General features: G+C 47.8%; 1 protein-coding gene across 1 annotated transcript in view; it reads left to right on the forward strand.

Moving 5' to 3' along the window:
* Positions 1–18,977, forward strand: part of ADCY9 (adenylate cyclase 9) — a 101,833-nt gene extending 82,856 nt beyond the window's left edge. The window contains exons 6-10 of the mRNA XM_068969155.1: positions 1,579–1,787; positions 3,216–3,375; positions 4,260–4,411; positions 12,156–12,197; positions 17,409–18,977. Coding sequence (XP_068825256.1) covers positions 1,579–1,787; positions 3,216–3,375; positions 4,260–4,411; positions 12,156–12,197; positions 17,409–18,600 — 1,755 coding nt within the window. The 3' untranslated portion in view covers positions 18,601–18,977. The remainder of the gene's footprint in view (positions 1–1,578; positions 1,788–3,215; positions 3,376–4,259; positions 4,412–12,155; positions 12,198–17,408) is intronic.
* Positions 18,978–19,553: the final 576 nt, after the last annotated feature.

Raw genomic sequence — 19,553 nt, forward strand, 5'->3', positions numbered from 1 at the left:
GAAAGCCAAGGCCAGGGAAGGTTGAGGGCTGAGACCCCATCACTAGAGTGGAATACCCCCCAACCCCAGTACTGAGTGTAGAGCCTCCCTAGCAATAGGCACGGGCTACCCACCCCTCTCGTCACCAGATGCTCCCTGAGCATCCTGCTCCTGGGACTGAGGCAGAGAGATGACAGACGCTCTCAGAGAAGCAGTAACCTGGCAGAAGTCAGAACCCAGACCCCTGGGTCCTGAAAAGCCCTCAGAGCACACTGACCCCAGGTTGAGGGCCTAGAGGGAGCCCTTGTTACTGGGAGGGCTGGCAACTAACCCAGTGAAGAAAGGTTGCAGAGAGGGGCCAGCAGCTGCAAACCTTGGAGATGAGATGGAGCCTGGGTACCTCCAGGGATCTGGGGGCGCTTCCATCTGGCAGATGGGGTGGAGGTGGCAGGTGGGCAGCTTCCTGCATGGTGGACATTATGTCAAAGGCCAGGGGGAGCTGGGAAGAATCCAGAACAGGGGGTGGCACCATCAGACTGTACTGTATAAAGGTCACGTGGCCGAGCCATAGAAGGTGATGAGAGTGGATGAGCCTGTAGTCTAGGGTGCAGGTGGGGTGCTGCCCCTGGAACTTGGGGCAGGGTGGCGAGGAAGGGAGAGTTGCAGGAGCAGTGGAAGGTTCTGGTCCGTCCCCGCTTAGGCCCCCACTGCACTCAGTGTTTTCCCAGTGAAGCTTCACCATCGCCCATAAGGTGTTGGTCCAGAGTTCATCCTTGTTCCCAGATAAAGAAACGAGGCCCAGGGACAATGGGTGACGTGGTCAAGGCACCACAGCCCTGGCTGGGCTCCTCCTCGCCTGTGTGACCTCGGGTGGCCCCTCACCTTGGCCTCTGACCTGTGCCCTGAGATGAGGAGCATTTCCTCCTCAAGAACTGTGTGAGCATGGAGTGAGGCCGGTCCCTGCAAGGGTCCACCTGATGCTTGGAGCTGGCCTCTCTCTCGGACTCCGGCTTTGTTATCATTTCTCCCCTTTGCTGTGATTCCCTAGTACCCTGTGCATGTCACTTTGTCACACTGACCACACCACCATCTCAGACCCTCGTCTGCCCACCATGGGGTTGTGAGCCCCCCAGGGGCATTGTTTCCCGCCTGTCCATCCCCCCTGCACCCTGTGCAGGCCCAGGCCCAGAGCAGACTCTTGCCATCACTGTTACTGCTGACCTGCTGCTGCTCTAGCCCCGCCTTCTGCTTCTGTCAGGAAGCCCCGAGTCTGGGACCTGGCTTCTAGCACGTGACTTTCCTGTCAGCAGCATACTTCGGGCTCAGTGTGTCACACGCCTGTGAGAATTTACTGGTTTGTACTCAGCTGCTCTGTGACCTTGGACAAATTTCTGTACTTCTCTGTGCCTCAGTTTGCTCACTGTTGGGCAGAGGGTAGTAGTAGGGAGATGGCTGTGTGAAGCATTTCTCACCCTGCACCTGGTCCGTAGGAGGCAAGTGCTCAGCAGACATCACTGTTTTCCTCCTGGATCGCCTTCCTCCAGGTAGGTACGTCCAGCAGTGTCTGTTAACGTTCCCCCACCGCCACCTCCCAAACAGGTTATAAAGAATTCTCCCGTGAAGACTTTTGCCAGTGCCACCTTCAGCTCCCTCCTGGATGTGCTTCTGTCGGCAACAGTGTTTCTGATTCTCTCCATCACCTGCTTCCTGAAGTACGGGGCCGCCTCCACGCCGCCCCCGCCGGCCGCTGTGGCAGTCTTCGGAGCGGCCCTGCTGCTGGAGATCCTGTCCCTCGTGGTCTCTGTCAGGTAAAGGCCCACCTGCAGGCAGCTCCACAGCTGTTAGCCTTCAGCTCCCTCTGCTGGCGTAGCTGCCAGCCGGCTCCGTGAGTGCATTTCTGGACGGTCCTCTTCTCTTCCCTGGCCCAGCCCTGCTTCATAGACTCCTCCCTCGCGAACCCCTCAGCACAGGGGGTCTCCCTCCTTACCTGCAGGTCAGTGTCCTCTGCAGCCTCGACGCCACCAGTTAAGTCCCTTGAGCTCCCAAACCAAACACTTAGAAAGTGGGAAGATAAGGGGCAAGAAAGCAAGGCAGAGAGAGAGAGAAGAGGAGGTGTGCAGTGTGCCCCTGGGAGGGGCCTCTCCTGAATGCAAGAGTGAAGCCCTAAACCCCCAGAGGAAGCGCAGGCCCAGGTCCATGGGCTCAGGTCAGGCAGCGGTTTCTTCGAGGTGACACAGAAACACAAGCAGCCAAAGAAAATGTAGCTAAGCTGGACTTCATTAGAATCTAAAACTTTCATGTTTCAAAGAACACCATCATCACTTTTCACCCCCAAGTGAAAGAGGACATATGGAATAGAAGAGTACTTGTAATCGTGTCCACAGCAAGGGTCTAGAATGTTAGCTCAATAATAAAAAGACACTCTGTTTAAAAATGGACAGAGTGTCTGAGAGACATCAGGGCCTCTGTAAGAGGCAGGGCCCTCAGGACCTGCCCAACCTGCCTTCAGGGCAGCCCCAGCCCCAGGAGCTCACAGTGATTCTATCCATGCCATCAATGCCCCAGACCCACCCCTTCCTCCAGCCCTGCTGCTCTCAGCAGGACGGCCCCACACTGGGGGTCAGAGAGAAACAGGGAGACTGGCCCTGACCTGTGCCCCGAGACAAGGAGCATTTCCTCCTCAAGAACTGTGTGAGCGTGGAGTGAGGCCGGTCCCCACGAGGGTCCACCTGATGCTTGGAGCTGGCCTCTCTCTCGGACTCCGGCTTTGTCATCATTTTTCCCTTTTGCTGTGATTCCCTAGTACCCCGTGTGTGTCGCTTTGTCACACTGACCACACCACCATCTCAGACCCTCGTCTGCCCACCATTAGGCTGTGAGCCTCCCAGGGGCATTGTTTCCCACCTGTCCATCCCCCCTGCACCTCCCCAGCATCCCAGGACAGGAAACTATAGCTTCGGGTCTGGCCCTGAAGCTTCCAGTGCATGATCCCTCCTCTCCTCGCTCACTTCCAGCCTCCCCTGAGGCCCCTTCAGCTCTTTGCCAAAGGGTTTTGCTGCCTTGCCCACAGCAAGCCCTGCTCTGGGGCCTGCCTCCTTCCATGTCTTGGCTCCAAGCTCCTCGCCAAGCTGCTGGGGACCCACTCCCAAACTAGCTGCGCCCTGTGCGGGCCTGCTCTCAGCTGGGGGGCACCAAAAAGACCCAAATGCTGATTTTCTTTTCTCCCTGCTCCCCAGGATGGTGTTCTTCCTGGAGGACGTGATGACGTGCACCAAGCGCCTGCTGGAGTGGATAGCCGGCTGGCTCCCGCGCCATTTCATCGGGGCCATCCTGGTGTCCCTCCCTGCCCTGTCGGTGTATTCACACGTCACCTCTGAATTTGAGACAAACATACACGTAAGTAGAGTCGCAGTGATTTTGTGTCCAGGTTCCTCTGGGCTTACGGATCACTTTTTTTTTTTTAATAAGTCTCCTGGCTTGGGACAAGAATTTAAACACAGAGGCCCATACCCTATCAGTCCTTTGAACTTGTCTTTTTAAAAGACTTGCCTAGGACAGAGGAGCAGGCCGGGTGGTCAGACCGCAGCCTGCCTGGGGAGAGTCCCCCGTGGAGCTGGGTCCTCTCCCACTGGCTGAGTGTCGCTAAATCCCAAGTCAGTTATTTCCTTACATGTTTTATGAGGAAGCATCTGTCCCACATATCCAAATGATATAGGGTAATACGCTGTTGTCTGTCAACTGTACTTTATTTTAAAAGAAAAGTAAAAATAATAACCTTAGTCTGTAGAACTGGCACCAGCCTTCCACTGGCACCTCAGCTGGCTGCTGCTGATCATGGAAGCCGCTTCCAAGTTACACCCATAAAGAGTGAATTCACGCTGCTGTAGCAAGATTGTATTTCTTGTGCCGGCAAGTGTAGCACAAAGTGCTGGCGGGCTGGCTGCATTCGATAGTTACACACCCCAGTTTCATTTCCGCTCACGTGCAGCAGGGTGCCTGGAGGATGGGTTTTGGGGCGGGAACTGATGACAGGGTGGCTTCATGGGGGCAGCCTACCTTTCCTCCCCGCCAAGGTGATGTGTGTGGTTCCCACACACCTGTAAACGAGAATACTGTGGGAACTTAATTAATCCCATGGTTTATGATCTGTCCCTGAACTGAGGGTGTTCTGTTTCACAGAAGGACAGGTAAGCGAGTGTGTCATCTGCTCTCAGGGTTCCCACGTGGAGGGGAGGCTGGTGGGCGCATTGGGGTCCTCACGAGCCCTCCCCTCGTTTCAGTCCACTGTGTTCACGGGCTCGGCCGTGCTGACCGCCGTGGTGCAATACTGCAACTTCTGCCAGCTCAGCTCCTGGATGCGGTCCTCCCTGGCCACTGTCGTCGGGGCCGGGCCCCTGCTGCTGCTGCTCTACATCTCCCTGTGCCCAGACAGGTACGTGAGCCCTGCTCCCCACGCAGGGGTCCCCCGCAGGGTGTCACCCGCCCTGACACTGCTTTTGTCCCCCTCACACCTTTCCTCTTAATTGAGATAGATCATTGACACAGAAGTATTAGTTTCCAGGTGCACTATGTTATGATTTGGTATTTCTGTACTGTGTGAAATGATGACCACTATAAGTCTAGTTAAGTTACTCTTGGGAATTTCTTGGCAGTTCAGTGGTTAGGATTCAGTACTCTCACTCCTGGGGCCCAGGCTCAATCCCTGGTGGGGCAACTAAGATCCCACAAGCCGTGATGTGAAGCCAAAAAAAGAAAAAATGTTACCTTCTCAGCAACTTTAAAATATATAGTACAGTATTATTAACTATAGTTACCACGGTGTATGAGTTTGAGTAAACTCTGGGAGTTGGTGATGGACAGGGAGGCCTGGCGTGCTGCAGTCCATGGGGTCGCAAAGAGTCAGACACGACTGAGCAACTGAACTGACTGACCTCGGTGTATATTATTTCCCCAGGACTTAGCTACTTTATGACCGGAACTTTGTACCTTTTGAGGACCTTCACTCATTTTATCCACCTTCCACCCCTGCCTCTAGCAACCCAATCTGTTCATGGTGCGTGTTTTTTGGCTTGTTTTTAGAGTCTGTATGTAAATGAGATCATACGGTATTTGTCTTCCTCTGTCTGACTTATTTCTCCTAATGCCTCCAAGGTCTGTCCATGTTGTCACAAATGGCAGGATTTCTTTCTTTTTTGTGGCTGAAGCATACTCTCTTGCATATATACCATGTCTTCTTTATCCATTCATTCTTTGACAGATACTTAGGTTCCTTCTTATCTTGGCTATTGTAAATAGTGTTATAATGGACATGCAGATACAGGTGTCTTTTCAAGTTGCGTTTGTGTTCCCTTCAGATGTTTCTGAAGAACTGCTAACTTCTGTTTTTAATTTTGGGGAGACCCTTCGTAATGTTTTCCATAGTGGCTGCACCAGTTTACTTCTCACTAGCAGTGCACAGGGGATTCCCTGGTAGCTTAGCTGGTAAAGAATTCGCCTGCAATGCAGGTGACCCCAGTTTGATTCCTGGATCAGGAAGATCCCCTGGAGAAGGGATAGGCTACTTGATCCAGTATTCTTAGCCTTCCCAGGTGGCTCAGCTGGTAAAGAATCCTCCTGCAATGCAGGAGACCTGGGTTCGATCCCTGGGTTGGGAAGATCCCTTGGAGGAGGACATGGCAAACCACTCTAGTATTCTTGCCTGGAGAATCCCATGGACAGAGGAGCTTATGGCCCCAAAGAGTCGGACACGACTGAGCGACTAAGCCCAGCACAGCAGTGCACAAGAGTTCTCTTGTCTCCATGTGTCAACATCACTTGTTACTTCTTATCCCTTTTTTGTTTATACCTGTGCTAATAGGTGTGAGGTGATGTTTTGCTTGATGTGCATTTCCCTGATAATTAGGGGGATATTGAACAGCTTTTCGTGTGCTTATGAGCCATCTCTATGTCTGCTTTAGAAAAGTGTCTATTTAGATCCTCTGCCTGTTTTTCAATTAAATTTCTGGGTTTTGCTATTGAATTGTGTCTGTCACTTGTTCTTTCTCATCAGTACTAATGCCCTCCACCCCAACAGACATTTAGTGTCTTAACAGGAAATAGCTTTCAGCCTCATCAAGTCAACAACTTGATGAAATGCCCAAAGAGTAATATGCAAAGGAAAGAAAAAGGAAATAATTTTTAATAGCAAAATATGTATTTACCTGTAGACTTCATGGGGTGACCACCCCCAGCTAACATCATGCAGTAGTCGCATGCTAGAACTCACAGTTGTCCCACGATATCCTCAGGGGATTGGTTCTCAGACCCCTTCCCCTAATACCAAAATTCAAGGATGTTCAAGTTCCTCCTATAAATGGCACCACATTTGCATATAACCTACAAAGCTGTTTAGACTGCTTATGATACCTAATACAGTACAAGTGCTATGTTGTAAGTTGTAAGCATGCAGCAAATTTAAATTTTGCTTTTTTGAAACTTTCTGGAAATTTTCTTCATAATATTTTCGATCTGAAAGTGAAAGTTGCTCAGTTGTGTCCAACTCTTTGCAGCCCCATGGACTATAGAGTCCATGGAATTCTCCAGGCCAGAATACTGGCGTGGGTAGCTCCTCCCTTCTCCAGGGGATCTTCCCAACCCAGGGATCCAACCCAGGTCTCTCCCGCTGAACCGCAAGGGAAGCCCAAGAATACTGGAGTGGCTACCAGGCTTCCCTGATAGCTCAGTTGGTCAAGAATCTGCCTGCAATGAAGGAGACTCCAGTTCAATTCCTGGGTCTGGAAGATCCACTGGAGAAGGGATTTTTGATCTGAGGTTGGTTGAATCCAGAGATGCAGAACCTGTGGATGTAGAAGGCCGTTTGTATTCACAATGAGGAAGTTTGAATTTAAGAAAGTAGAACCAGAAGCCATTGCATACAAGACTATCAAGAAAACAAAATGTTAAGAGGTGGACGTGACGCACAGATGAGAAGAAGTGGCTGGTTCTGGCCTCCTGTGGTAGGGCTGGTGTGCTGAGACAGGCCACAGACTGTCGAGGTGGAGGAGCTGAAGAACGACGGCCTCGCGAGGGACCTGGCCCTGTTCATAAGCCCGGTGTCGGAACAGTTCTCCAGCTTGTGACATGAAACGTTAGGGCAGCGAGAAATCACTGGAAATACATCTCTTATCTTGAATCCTTCCACATATTGAAGCATACATTTTACTCAAATGGCCTTCAAAGCTCTCTCACTGGTGATGTGGGGAAAAGAAACAGGAGCTTTGTGAAGACCCCTGGGGACAGAATCTGTTCTGTGCTATGAAAAATATAAAAATTAAAATATATAGGATGGCGCTGATAGGTGCTATGTTTAAAACAGCCTCTGTTAATGAATCCATCAAGGCTCCTGGTTTCCATGTGTCCTACTGATTAAGTCGTGTTTTGGTTCTCCTAAATTACCAGTTGCACATTTGCGACTGGCTTTGTGGCTTTTAACCTTTTCAACTAAATATATAGTTGGAAATATGATGCTACCTTGGACAGCAAAGTGCACATAGTAAGTAATTTATTCAGAAATTTGGAGGGAATGTCTCAAATCATTAAGCTTCTGTTTCTAAACGTTGGACTTCTTGTGTAACTGCTTATGAAAATGTTTTATGTTAGCACACATTAAATAACCATTTATTTATATTTACAGTGGGTTTAGATTAGCAGGATATTTCAAAGTTACATGGGACATTTCTCCATTGTGCTCTGCAGGACATCTAACATTCCTGGCTCCCCAAATTATTATGGTAACCAGGAGGGACTCGAGTATTCCCAAAATGCTCCCCTGTGCTGTGCTGTGCTTAGTTGCTCAGTCATGTCTGACTCTTTGTGACCACATGGACTGAAGTCTACCAAGCTCCTCTGTCCATGGGGATTCTCCAGGCAAGAATACTGGAGTGGGTAGCCTTTCCCTTCTCCAAAATGCTCCCCTAGGAGTGGTATTACCACTGAGAATCACTGCTTTCATAAATTCAAAAGTAGAAAATGGTCTAATTTGTTTCAATATCCAGATAAAATCGCCATAGTGCATTTGGGATATTACCAAAGCAGTGGTCAGTAATGGACAGAATGAGTGTCCTTCCTCAATTTACTTAATAAAATAATAGCGACATGAAAGATGTTCAAGTTCTCTGCAAATTAAGATCAAAAAGAGAATTCAAAGTATTCAGCATTCACTTTATTCAGGGAATTTACTGCTATCCAGCATGTGAAAGGAAACTTTACTGAACAGTTAAATTACTTTAAGCAAAACAAAGTGTCCTTTTTCCTTCTGAAGGTATGTTCAGCCTTCTGGAATTGTGGTCTTTATAAAGCTTTTTCCCAACAGTATGAAATTCAGTAATACACTTTTTAACCTTTTAGTTCAGTTCAGTTCAGTCCCTCAGTTGTGTCCGACTCTTTGCGATCCCATGAATTGCAGCATGCCAGGACTCCCTGTCCATCACCAACTCCCGGAGTTCACTCAAGACTCACGTCCATCGAGTCGGTGATGCCATCCAGCCATCTCATCCTCTGTCGTCCCCTTCTCCTCCTGCCCCTAATCCCTCCCAGCATCAGAGTCTTTTCCAATAAGTCAACTCTTCACATGAGGTGGCCAAACTACTGGAGTTTCAGCTTTAGGATCATTCCTTCCAAAGAACACCCAGGACTGATCTCCTTTAGAATGGACAGGTTGGATCTCCTTGCAGTCCACGGGACTCTCAAGAGTCTTCTCCAACACCACAGTTCAAAAGCATCAATTCTTCTGTGCTCACCCTTCTTCACAGTCCAACTCTCACATCCACATATGACCACTGGAAAAACCATAGCCTTGACTAGATGGACCTTTGTTGGCAAAGTAATGTCTCTGCTTTTGAATATGCTGTCTAAGTTGGTCATAACTTTCCTTCCAAGGAGTAAGCGTCTTTTAATTTCATGGCTGCAGTCACCATCTGCAGTGATTTTGGAGCCCCCCAAAATAAAGTCTGACACTGTTTCCACTGTTTCCCCATCTATTTCCCATGAAGTGATGGGACCAGATGCCATGATCTTCGTTTTCTGAATGTTGAGCTTTAAGCCAACTTTTTCACTCTCCTCTTTCACTTTCATCAAGAGGCTTTTTAGTTCCTCTTCACTTTCTGCCATAAGGTTGGTATCATCTGCATATCTGAGGTTATTGATATTTCTCCTGGCAATCTTGATTCCAGCTTGTGCTTCTTCCAGCCCAGCATTTCTCATGATGTACTCTGCATATAAGTTAAATAAGCGGGGTGACAATATACAGCCTTGATGTACCCCTTTTCCTATTTAAGTCCATCACAATTACCCCATCAGCCATTCAGTCACAGGGATGGACCTTTTCCACTTGGATCTGGAGGGCATTAGCTATGGGGAACCCAGAAATCAAGCAGGAGATCTTGAAGTGGGGCTGGTGGTTGAATCTCTGCTTGATCCAGTCCACCCTCATACTTGCAGGATCCTCTCAGCCCATCCGCCCTGTCACTACTGAGCCCAACTAGGATAGGGGGCATGTTCAGTTCAGTTCAGTTGCTCTGTCATGTCCGACTCTTTGCGACCCCTTGGACTGCAGCACGCCCGGCCTCGCTGTCCATCACCAACTCCTGGAGTTTACCCAAACTCATGTCCATTGAGTCAGTGATGCCATCCAACCATCTCATCCTCTGTCATCCTCTTCTCCTCCTGCCTTCAATCTTTCCCAGCATTAGGGTCTTTTCAAATGAGTCAGCTCTTCACATCAGGTGGCCAAAGTATTGGAGTTTCAGCTTCAACATCAGTCCTTCCAATGAACACTCAGGACTGATCTCCTTTAGGATGGACTGGTAGAGTCCTTGTGGTCCAAGGGACTCTCAAGAGTCTTCTCCAGCACCACAGTTCAAAAGCATCAAATCTTCGGCACTCAGCTTTCTTTATAGGCCAACTCTTACATCCATACATGAATACTGGAAAAACCATAGCCTTGACTAGATGGACCTTTGTTGACAAAGTAATGTCTTTGCTTTTGAATATGCTATCTAGGTTGGTCATAACTTTCCTTCCAAGGAGTAAGCGTCTTTTAATTTCATGGCTGCAGTCACCATCTGCAGTGATTTTGGGGACCCCCCAAAATTAAGTCTGCTACTGTTTCCACTGTTTCTCCATCTATTTCCCATGAAGTGATGGGACCAGATGCCATGATTTTTGTTTTCTGAATGTTGAGCTTTAAGCCAACTTTTTCACTCTCCTCTTTCACTTTCATCAAGAGGCTCTTTAGTTCTTCTTCACTTTCTGCCATAAGGGTGGTGTCATTTGCATATCTGAGATTATTGATATTTCTCCCGGAAATCTTGATTCCAGCTTGTGCTTCTTCCAGCCCAGCGTTTCTCATGATGTACTTTGCATATGAGTTAAATAAGCAGGCAATATACAGCCTTGATATACTCCTTTTCCTATTTGGAACCAGTCTGTTGTTCTATGTCCAGTTCTAACTGTTGCTTCCTGACCTGCATACAGGTTTCTCAAGAGGCAGGTCAGGTGGTCTGGTATTCCCATCTCTTTCAGAATTTTCCACAGTTTATTGTGATCCACACAGTCAAAGGCTTTGGCATAGTCAATAAAGCAGAAATAGATGTTTTTCTGGAACTCTCTTTTTCGATGATCCAGCGGATATTGGCAGTTTGATCTCTGGTTCCTCTGCCTTTTCTAAAACCAGCTTGAACATCTGGAAGTTCACAGTTCACGTATTGCTGAAGCCTGGCTTGGAGAATTTTGAGCATTACTTTACTAGCGTGTGAGATGAGTGCAATTGTGTGGTAGTTCGCGCATTCTTTGGCATTGCCTTTCTTTGGGATTGGAATGAAAACTGACCCTTTCCAGTCCTGTAGTCACTGCCGAGTTTTCCAAATTTGCTGGCATACTGAGTGCAGCACTTTCACAACATCATCTTTTAGGATTTGAAATAGCTCAACTGGAATTCCATCACCTCCACTAGCTTTGTTCATAGAGGGAACAAAACACGAACTCAATTCCTATGAAGCAGGGACGACTCGTCTAGCTTTGAGGAGATGGGAGGCTCTTCCAGCTCTGGGGGCGGGGGACACACACGTGGGTTATAGCAGTGTCACAGTCTTGTCTGGACTGGATGAGAAGGGGACATAAAGTCTTAGAATTTGCATTTCGTGTGTAGCTCTCACTTTCCTTCTCTGTGAAGGCAGCTTCTATAATCACGTAAGCCACTCTGAGCCCTCACTGGCCTGTGCTGCCCAGGAGAGCTGCTCCCAGGTGCTCCAAGAGGTCCCCTTTGCAGGAAACAAGGCTGGGGCCCTGGAGAGCGAAGTGTCAGGGCCCTTGCCACGGGGAGAGGCGAGGTTCAGGTGATCTGTGGGCCTGACTGGATGCTGGGTGTAAGGTGACCCCAAAGGAAGCTGTGGAGAGGATGGGCTGTGTGTCTTGGGCACCTTCCCCAGCAGCACCAAGAGAGGGGTTGTTAGGTACGTGTGGCTCAATGCCCTAAAATTGGGATTTGATTGCTTTGGGCACCACCAATAGCAAAGTTCAGCTTCCAGAGTAAATGATTCAGCAGCACCTCTAGCAGGGCCTTTTGAAATTGATCCTCTGTCAGTAGGCTTTGATGTCTGAAAATGACCAAAGTTTCCAGCCTGTAGATACTGTGGATGCGTTCTTAGCAACAAAATGAAGGCTTTAGAGACCTTTCCTGATTTTGCTCTTTGTTGGCTGTGCATACCTTCCATGGCTAATATAAAAGTTGTTGTTGTTGTTAATATTCATTTATTTATTTGACTGTGCTGGGTCTTAGTGCAGCATGTGGGATCTTTAATTTTTGTTGCAGCACCTGGGATCTTTAGTTCTGGCATGCAGGATCTAGTTCCCTGACCAGGGATTGCACCCAAGCCCCCTGCACTGGGAGTGAGGAGTCTTAACCACTGGACCACCAGGGAAGTCCTGATAAAGGCTTTTACATCATTGTCTTTACCATTTTGTTTTTCTTCATTAGCGCACAGCATCAAATTATAATTAAAATTTACTATCCTTAACTGTCTACCTTGAACTCCACCTTGAAAATAGGAAAGTTGTTTTTATTTAAACTGTTCTCAGATTGCTTTGTATAGTGCCTTCCTAGCTTTTTATAATCATAGTTTTCTGCATTTTAATTTCAGTTCCACTGTAATTTCACACCTTGATGCAGTGCAGAATTTCAGGTAAGCTTTTAACATTGTGCCTATATCTGAATAAATGAGAGTAACTATATTATTGCTGGTTATGTCTAAGCTTCCTGAAAACAGTTGTGTCTTGAACAAAAAGAACAACATACTCACTCTTAAAAGAGTAAGCGGAAAATATCTGTTTATTAAAATAACAGATCATATTTAGAATACCTTATTGGGAAAATAAATGATTGCTAAGATGTAGGCAGATTTCTCCTGCTCTCTTGACAGTGGAGCATTCTTGTGAAAACTTTCCTAACCCTAACTGTGAAGAAGCAGTTACCTTAGGACACAGCTTGCACAAAATGAGTCGAGGTAAAGCACTGATGCTCACAGCTCAGAGCTGTGGTGGCCGATGCTGCGATGCTGAGTCGTACCTGGGGAGGAACTCCCCCCGTTCAGGGTGGCGCTGGCTGTCTAACATTCACTGCAGAACAGACGCAGAACACTATTTTTACTTTTTGCCTTTTTCCCTAAAGGCCAAAATCCCCTTCAGATTTCTTTGATTAGCAAAAACAGGTACTAATATAGATCTTTCATCCAAGCAAAGCAGCAAAAAGCGAACTTTCAAAAAGCAAAGGATTCTGGTATTAGATTTGGTTTAATTTTATATACGACCTTTTTTATATGACTGTTACAAAGGAAATGTCACAAATCAAAGTATTTTATTCACTAAAATATTTTAAATTAACTGACTAGAAATTTGAAAAAAAATATGTTGGGTCCTTTCCTTACTATAAATGTCAAATTTAATTCTAAATAAATTGAACTCAAAATTTTTTAAAATTATCTAAAAGTATGTCAATATCAAGAAAAAAATAAAATTAATCAGTTCTTAAGTCTCTAAGACAGAGACAACTTTCCAGTCTTATAAATAATAAATAAAACCACGTTCACAAAAAAATAAGACTGACTGAGTGGATGGTACCAGCAGAGTGAGAAAAGTATTTGTGGGACTGTTACATAAAGAGCTAATTAAGACCTGATCTAAATTTTTCCTTCAAAATGTTACTAAGTGGATACCCAGTGTAGGCCAGGGTATGGCACATTTATGAATTGATGGTGGTGTTTAATACAGGTTTGTTGAATCTGCACAATAACCTGATACATTAGGAGACTTTGTCCCTATTTTCCAGATAAGGAAGCTGAAGCTCAGAGAAGTTAAGGAACCTGCTTGTGGACACACAGCTAGTAACTGGCAGTATTTAAACCCTTGCCTACCTCACTGCCAGGCCATGCTTTTTCTGCCATGCTTCAACACTTTTCAGAATGATACCATAGTTTTGGAAAGTAACTTGACAGTCTATGAAAAATAGTCCTAAAAATGTTCATCACCTTTAGCCTAATAATTCTATTTTTTAAGCTTATCTGCTGAGGAAATAATTCAGCATTTGGTAAAGGCCACATCCCCCCAGATATTGATCATAGTGTTTTATAATATTGAAAGTTCATCAGCAAGTTAAGTTGTCAGTAAAAGAGAATTAGTTATGAAACATGTACCCAAATATTGTAGCCATTAAAATATGGAAGTTATGGAAAGCATTCATGATTTTTTCATCTTTCATTTATTATGTAAAATTGCATATGTCTTATAGCTACAGGTAGGTATTTCATTATATATTTTAAAAAGTAAGATATGTAATCCTCATGATCTAATGGTAAGTGGTAATTTTTTTCTATTTCTATAATTAAAAAATTAAATATCTATGTACGTTTAGATGTTGGGAAGAAGAATTAAAGTGACAATAGAAGTAGAATACATATGCACAGAAAAGTCCCTAGATGACAAGAATAGCTCAGTGAATTTTCACAAGCGAGCACACCCGTTTACCTGACACCCAGACCAAGAAGTGGAACAGTACTGCAGCCCGGAAGCTCCCCATCACGTCTCCTCCTGGGTCCCTGCACCCGTCCTAGGCGTAGATTTTAAATCACATTGAAATACACCAGAATGTTGACACATCCCATGTTGAGCTGGCTAGGACGACCAGTGGTCTTTGTTTTCTGTTTCTCTCTATTTTGTAATCCCTCTCTTCCATGGTAATGAACTCTACCCTTACTGTAACTTCCATTTGTCCACCTGTTGAGTTGTCTCTTGCATTTATTCATATCAAATCTCTTCTTTAGGGACTGCCCTTCACTATTTGAATTTAGGAGTAGAGCTATTGCCTTCATTATCCCTCTACAGTAGAAGAAACACAGGTGTAGAGTGGAGGTAATTCTCTCACCCACTGGTGGCAGATCTCTTTGGCTGCAGGGCAGCCCAGGGCACGACATGACAGTCTGTGCACTAGGACCCTTCCTTTTCTCTCTCTCTCTCTTTTTAATTGAAGGATAATTGCTTTACAGAATTTTGTTGTTTTCTGTCACACCTCAGCAAGAATCTGCCGTAGGTATACACATATCCCCTCCCTTTTGAACCTCCCTCCTTTTTAAGCAAAGGCCAGAGCCGGCAGTGCCGTGGTTCCCTCTCTCTGTCCCAGCACCCACGTCTCATATTCCCCTGCTCCATCCAGAGCAGACTGGCTCGTGCCCGTCCCAGGCTCAGGCCACACTGCTGGCTTTGGCCGCAGCGCAGTCAGTGTCTACACCCTGCCCACTTCTCCCTCTGGATTCTACGATGCCTGGTTCCAAGGTGACCTGAAGCCTTGGTGACATCTCCTCATAAAGATGCTGTTCCTCTGTGTTACCTCTTCCGAGAAATGAAGGAAAGGCCAACTCCTCAGCCAAGGAAAGAAGCTCACGCAGGGAAGACTCTTCCCTGCAGACTCTCCCCTCCTCTGGGCCAGCCAGAGGGCTTAAGGGGCTGCACATGGATCTGTTTCAGTACCTAAAATAGTTATGTTTAGTGCTTGTGATTCATAGTATGTTTTGCCATTCATTTAAGTGACAATTGGCAAAATTAAGGAGTTAAGTGTGGTGAATCTTGCCACAGAGGTCTTTTTGTTTCCTGGTTCTTAGGCATGAAGTAAGGGTCCCCAAGACCACGCACCCCCAGCGATCATTCTCTTGGGGGACTCAGAGCTCATCATATGGTTGTACCCATGACCATGGTTTATTACAGCAAAAATGACAGAAAGCACAATCATCAGGGGGCAAGGGTGCATAAGACAAAGGCCAGAGGAAACCAGATGCCTGTGTTCAAGAGTCTGCTCCCAGTGGGGTCGTGCAGGATGCGCTGAATCCCCCAGCAATGAGCTGTGACAGGGAAGCGCATCACGTGGCCACCCTCTGCCTGGCATGTTCCAAAATCCCAGATTTCTGGAAAAAGGGCAAGTGCTCAGCATACACTCTTGTTTGTACAAACAAAGAGGGGCACAGTGAGCCCCTCTCCTCAGGGACTGGTGGGAATGCCCCAAAGCCAAGCTCCTGATGCCAACCTAGGGCACCGTGCCCGTGGGCCTCTCTACGGCACAGCCTCAGGCCCTTTCTGCACAGGCCCTTGGGCCAGTAGAGACTTGGCCATACTCCAGCCCATCTTCCATTTACACATGAGGAAACAGACCTGAAAGGTGGCGTGACCTGCCCAAGGGTCCCAGAGCTCTTCAGGGGGAGCCAACCTGGCCATTACACCAAGGCTGGGGCTTTTGGGACTATGTTTCATGGAAGGCGTTATGGCCAGATTGGTCAATTTCATTATTTTTAATATCCTTAAGTTACTGCTAACAGTAAAACTCATTTAAAGGACTCTGATTACAGAATTGAGCTTTCTGTGCCACAGCTCTGTCTACACTCAGAATCCATCTGTTTTGTACATAATTATATTCCTATAAGTGACCCAGCAGCCCACTCTGTGCATTTTAGAGTACAGCAGGGAACAGTTTACATGAGCAGAGCAATCACAGCCATGTAAGCTGATAGAAGAAGGATGAGAAGGAAATTCAACAAGTGTTAACAGTGATCGCCTCTGGATAGTGCAATGATGGTGAATCTTTTCTTTCTTTCTACTTTTACCCTAACCTTCCTATGCTGAGTATGTAGTATTTTTAAGTGAGAAAAAAAATCTATTTAAAGAATAAACTTTAGAAGAGGCAGTAGCCCATGCTCATCTTCAGTCCTCGGGTGCCAGCTGTGTCCCTACGGCACTTCCACGACACTGCATGGAGCCGCAGAACAGACTGAGCAGACTCGGTCGTCAGAAGGAAGAGAAATGGGTTCCATCCGTAGAAGGGCAGTGTGGACATTTCTACTGGAATTCTAAGTGTGTGGTATTTTACATGACTCAGCAGGTTCATGCTCAGGAGTATATCCCACAGACAGGCTCCTTTGTATGCACAAAGATGCACTTGGGAATGCCGGCTGCAACCTTGTTCCTAGAAGCCCAAAGATGGACGAAGTCAAGCACCTCAGCCAGCGTCTGGTTGTGACAGCACAGCCAAGGGTTAGAATAGTGCGAAAGGGCACTGCATAGGAAAGACACTTAATTTCCATTGCTTATAATTTGTTTGAGTTTCTTACAGTATGTTACTCTTAAAAGAATACATTTTATATATTTTTTAAAAAATGTTAAAATTGTCTTAAATGACTTTGGCAAAACAGAACTAACTCAGGGGGGTGGGAAGGAGGGGGCAGGCAGATTATATCAAAGTATCAGAGGATAGGAAATATCTTGGGTATGGCAGTGTGGTGTGGTTCCCAGGGAGATAGCCTTGCTCGTAGGAGACAGGTCCTGAGCTGTTCAGGACTGAAGTGGCCTGGTGTCTGCAGCTTACTTTCAGAATGTTCAGCAAAGTGTGCCTGTGTGAGTGTGCTTGTACGTGTATACCACTGTGCACATGTGTGGAGTGTGTATTGACAAAGGGGGAGAAAGCAAAGTAACATGATGTTGACAACAGTTTCATGCAGGAGAAGGGTATACAAATGTGTGTTTTGCTAGTCTCCTAAACCTTTTTTGTAAGGTGGAGACTTTTCAAAATAGAAAGTTGGGAAAACAGACAAGATTTTAAAAATCAAGGAGCTAAAGACTTCTGAAAAACAGAGCACTTAATATAGAAATCTTACAAGAGTGACTCTACCTTGCCACATCTTTCTAAACAGAAACAGGTCACTCGGCAGCTGCAGGTGATGGAAGGTTCGAGCTGCACAGAGCTCTGTGCAGGATGCTGGTTAGGCAGGGCTGGCTCGGACCTGGAAGTGCTGGGCAGTAAACTTTACTTAAAGATACACTTCAGGAGGCACGCCCTTTCTCCTCTCTTTCCCCTCCAGCTCCACGAGGAAGCTGTGCAACGCCTCGCTGCCTCACGACAACAGGAGCCCAGCCACCCTGATCGGCCAGGAGGTGATTCTCGTCTTCTTCCTCCTGCTCCTGTTGGTCTGGTTCCTGAACCGGGAGTTCGAAGTCAGCTACCGCCTGCACTACCACGGGGACGTGGAAGCGGACCTGCACCGCACAAAGATCCAGAGCATGAGGGACCAGGCCGACTGGCTGCTGAGGAACATCATCCCCTACCACGTGGCCGAGCAGCTGAAGGTGTCCCAGACCTACTCCAAGAACCACGACAGCGGCGGCGTCATCTTCGCCAGCATCGTCAACTTCAGTGAGTTCTACGAGGAGAACTATGAGGGCGGCAAGGAGTGCTACAGGGTCCTCAACGAGCTGATCGGGGACTTCGACGAGCTCCTGAGCAAGCCGGACTACAGCAGCATCGAGAAGATCAAGACCATCGGGGCCACGTACATGGCTGCGTCCGGGCTGAACGCCACGCAGTGCCGCGACGGCAGCCACCCGCAGGAGCACCTGCAGATCCTCTTCGAGTTCGCCAAGGAGATGATGCGTGTGGTGGATGACTTCAACAACAACATGCTGTGGTTCAACTTCAAGCTTAGGGTGGGCTTCAACCATGGGCCCCTGACAGCGGGCGTCATCGGCACCACCAAGCTGCTGTACGACATCTGGGGAGACACGGTCAACATCGCCAGCAGGATGGACACCACGGGGGTGGAGTGCCGCATCCAGGTCAGCGAGGAGAGCTACCTCGTCCTGAGCAAGATGGGCTACGAGTTTGACTACCGAGGAACAGTGAACGTCAAGGGCAAAGGCCAGATGAAGACCTACCTGTACCCCAAGTGCACAGACAGTGGGTTGGTGCCGCAGCACCAGCTGTCCATCTCACCCGACATCCGGGTCCAGGTGGATGGCAGCATCGGACGCTCCCCCACAGACGAGATAGCCAGCCTGGTGCCTTCCGTTCAGAACCCGGACCAGGTGTCCCCGGGTTCCGAGAACAACGCCCAGACCAGGGACGCTCACTCGTCTGCTAAGAGACCCTGGAAGGAGCCCGTCAGAGCCGAAGAAAGGTGTCGGTTCGGCAAAGCCATAGAGAAAAGCGACTGTGAAGAAGCGGGGATGGAGGAAGCCAACGAACTCACAAAGCTCAACGTCTCAGAGAGGGCGTGACGCGGCCCAGCCCACCCGCGGTGCTCTGTCTGTCCAGGCGCCACTGTCCCCGTCCCCGGACGGCGTGTCGTGTGGTCACTGCAGCCCTAACCCCTGTGTGGATCACAGTCATTCAGGGTTCACTTTCATCCGCCTCCTTCCCCTTCCCCCACTCAGTGTGACCGTCAGAAGCGTGGAGAACAAGTGCCTTCAGGGGCTGGCGCGACCTGGAGTCCAGGGAGGCACAGCCAGGGCGTGGCACTGGATGGTGGCGGACGTTAAAGCAGAAGCTGTGGTTAAAATCAGATTTTTATTGCTTTTTCTCACGAGACACTTTTTTTTTTTTTTGCTAATATAATGTTTTTGAGGGTTTTTTTTTTCCTGTATACATACTAGTGTTTTTTTCCAGTGACCTGACCTTTCTATGTAAACACATACACGCACACACACTTGTATTCATGAATATGAGATCAAGTGCCAGTAACTCACTGGGCTGGGTGCTGGGGGTGCAGGCTGAGGACCACAAGGAGCCGGCAACCCCCTACCCGCACCTTCCAGGGCGATCGGGCCCTTGGGGGCTATGGCTGCACCTACTGGCCCCCCACACCCAGCGGCTTTAGGGCTTCCTCCTCATGCAGGCCAAGATTCCAAACGCCAACCGGTCTCACAGCTTGTGAACCCCGGCCTCAGGTATCTAAAAGCCCTTTTCCATTCTGCCCTTGCCCTGAGGGGTCTTCCAGCTGGAGTGGAGTGGCTCGTCTTTGAAGGTGACTCGTCCCAGAGGGAAACAGAAAATAAACATCCGAGGGTTGCATTTATTTATTTATTTATTTATCAGGAACCGTGTGTGTCTCGGGGAGGGTTGCTGGGCTGTTCTCTCTAGCGAAGGGAACTAGGCTTGGAGTGGGGGGTAGGTCACAGTGGAAGGATGAAGATGGGGCCATTAGATCCCCAGCCACCCTGGGCCGTCTCCC

This window comes from Capricornis sumatraensis, chromosome 3 (assembly GCF_032405125.1).
Source record: "Capricornis sumatraensis isolate serow.1 chromosome 3, serow.2, whole genome shotgun sequence".
Taxonomy (NCBI): Eukaryota; Metazoa; Chordata; class Mammalia; order Artiodactyla; family Bovidae; genus Capricornis; species Capricornis sumatraensis.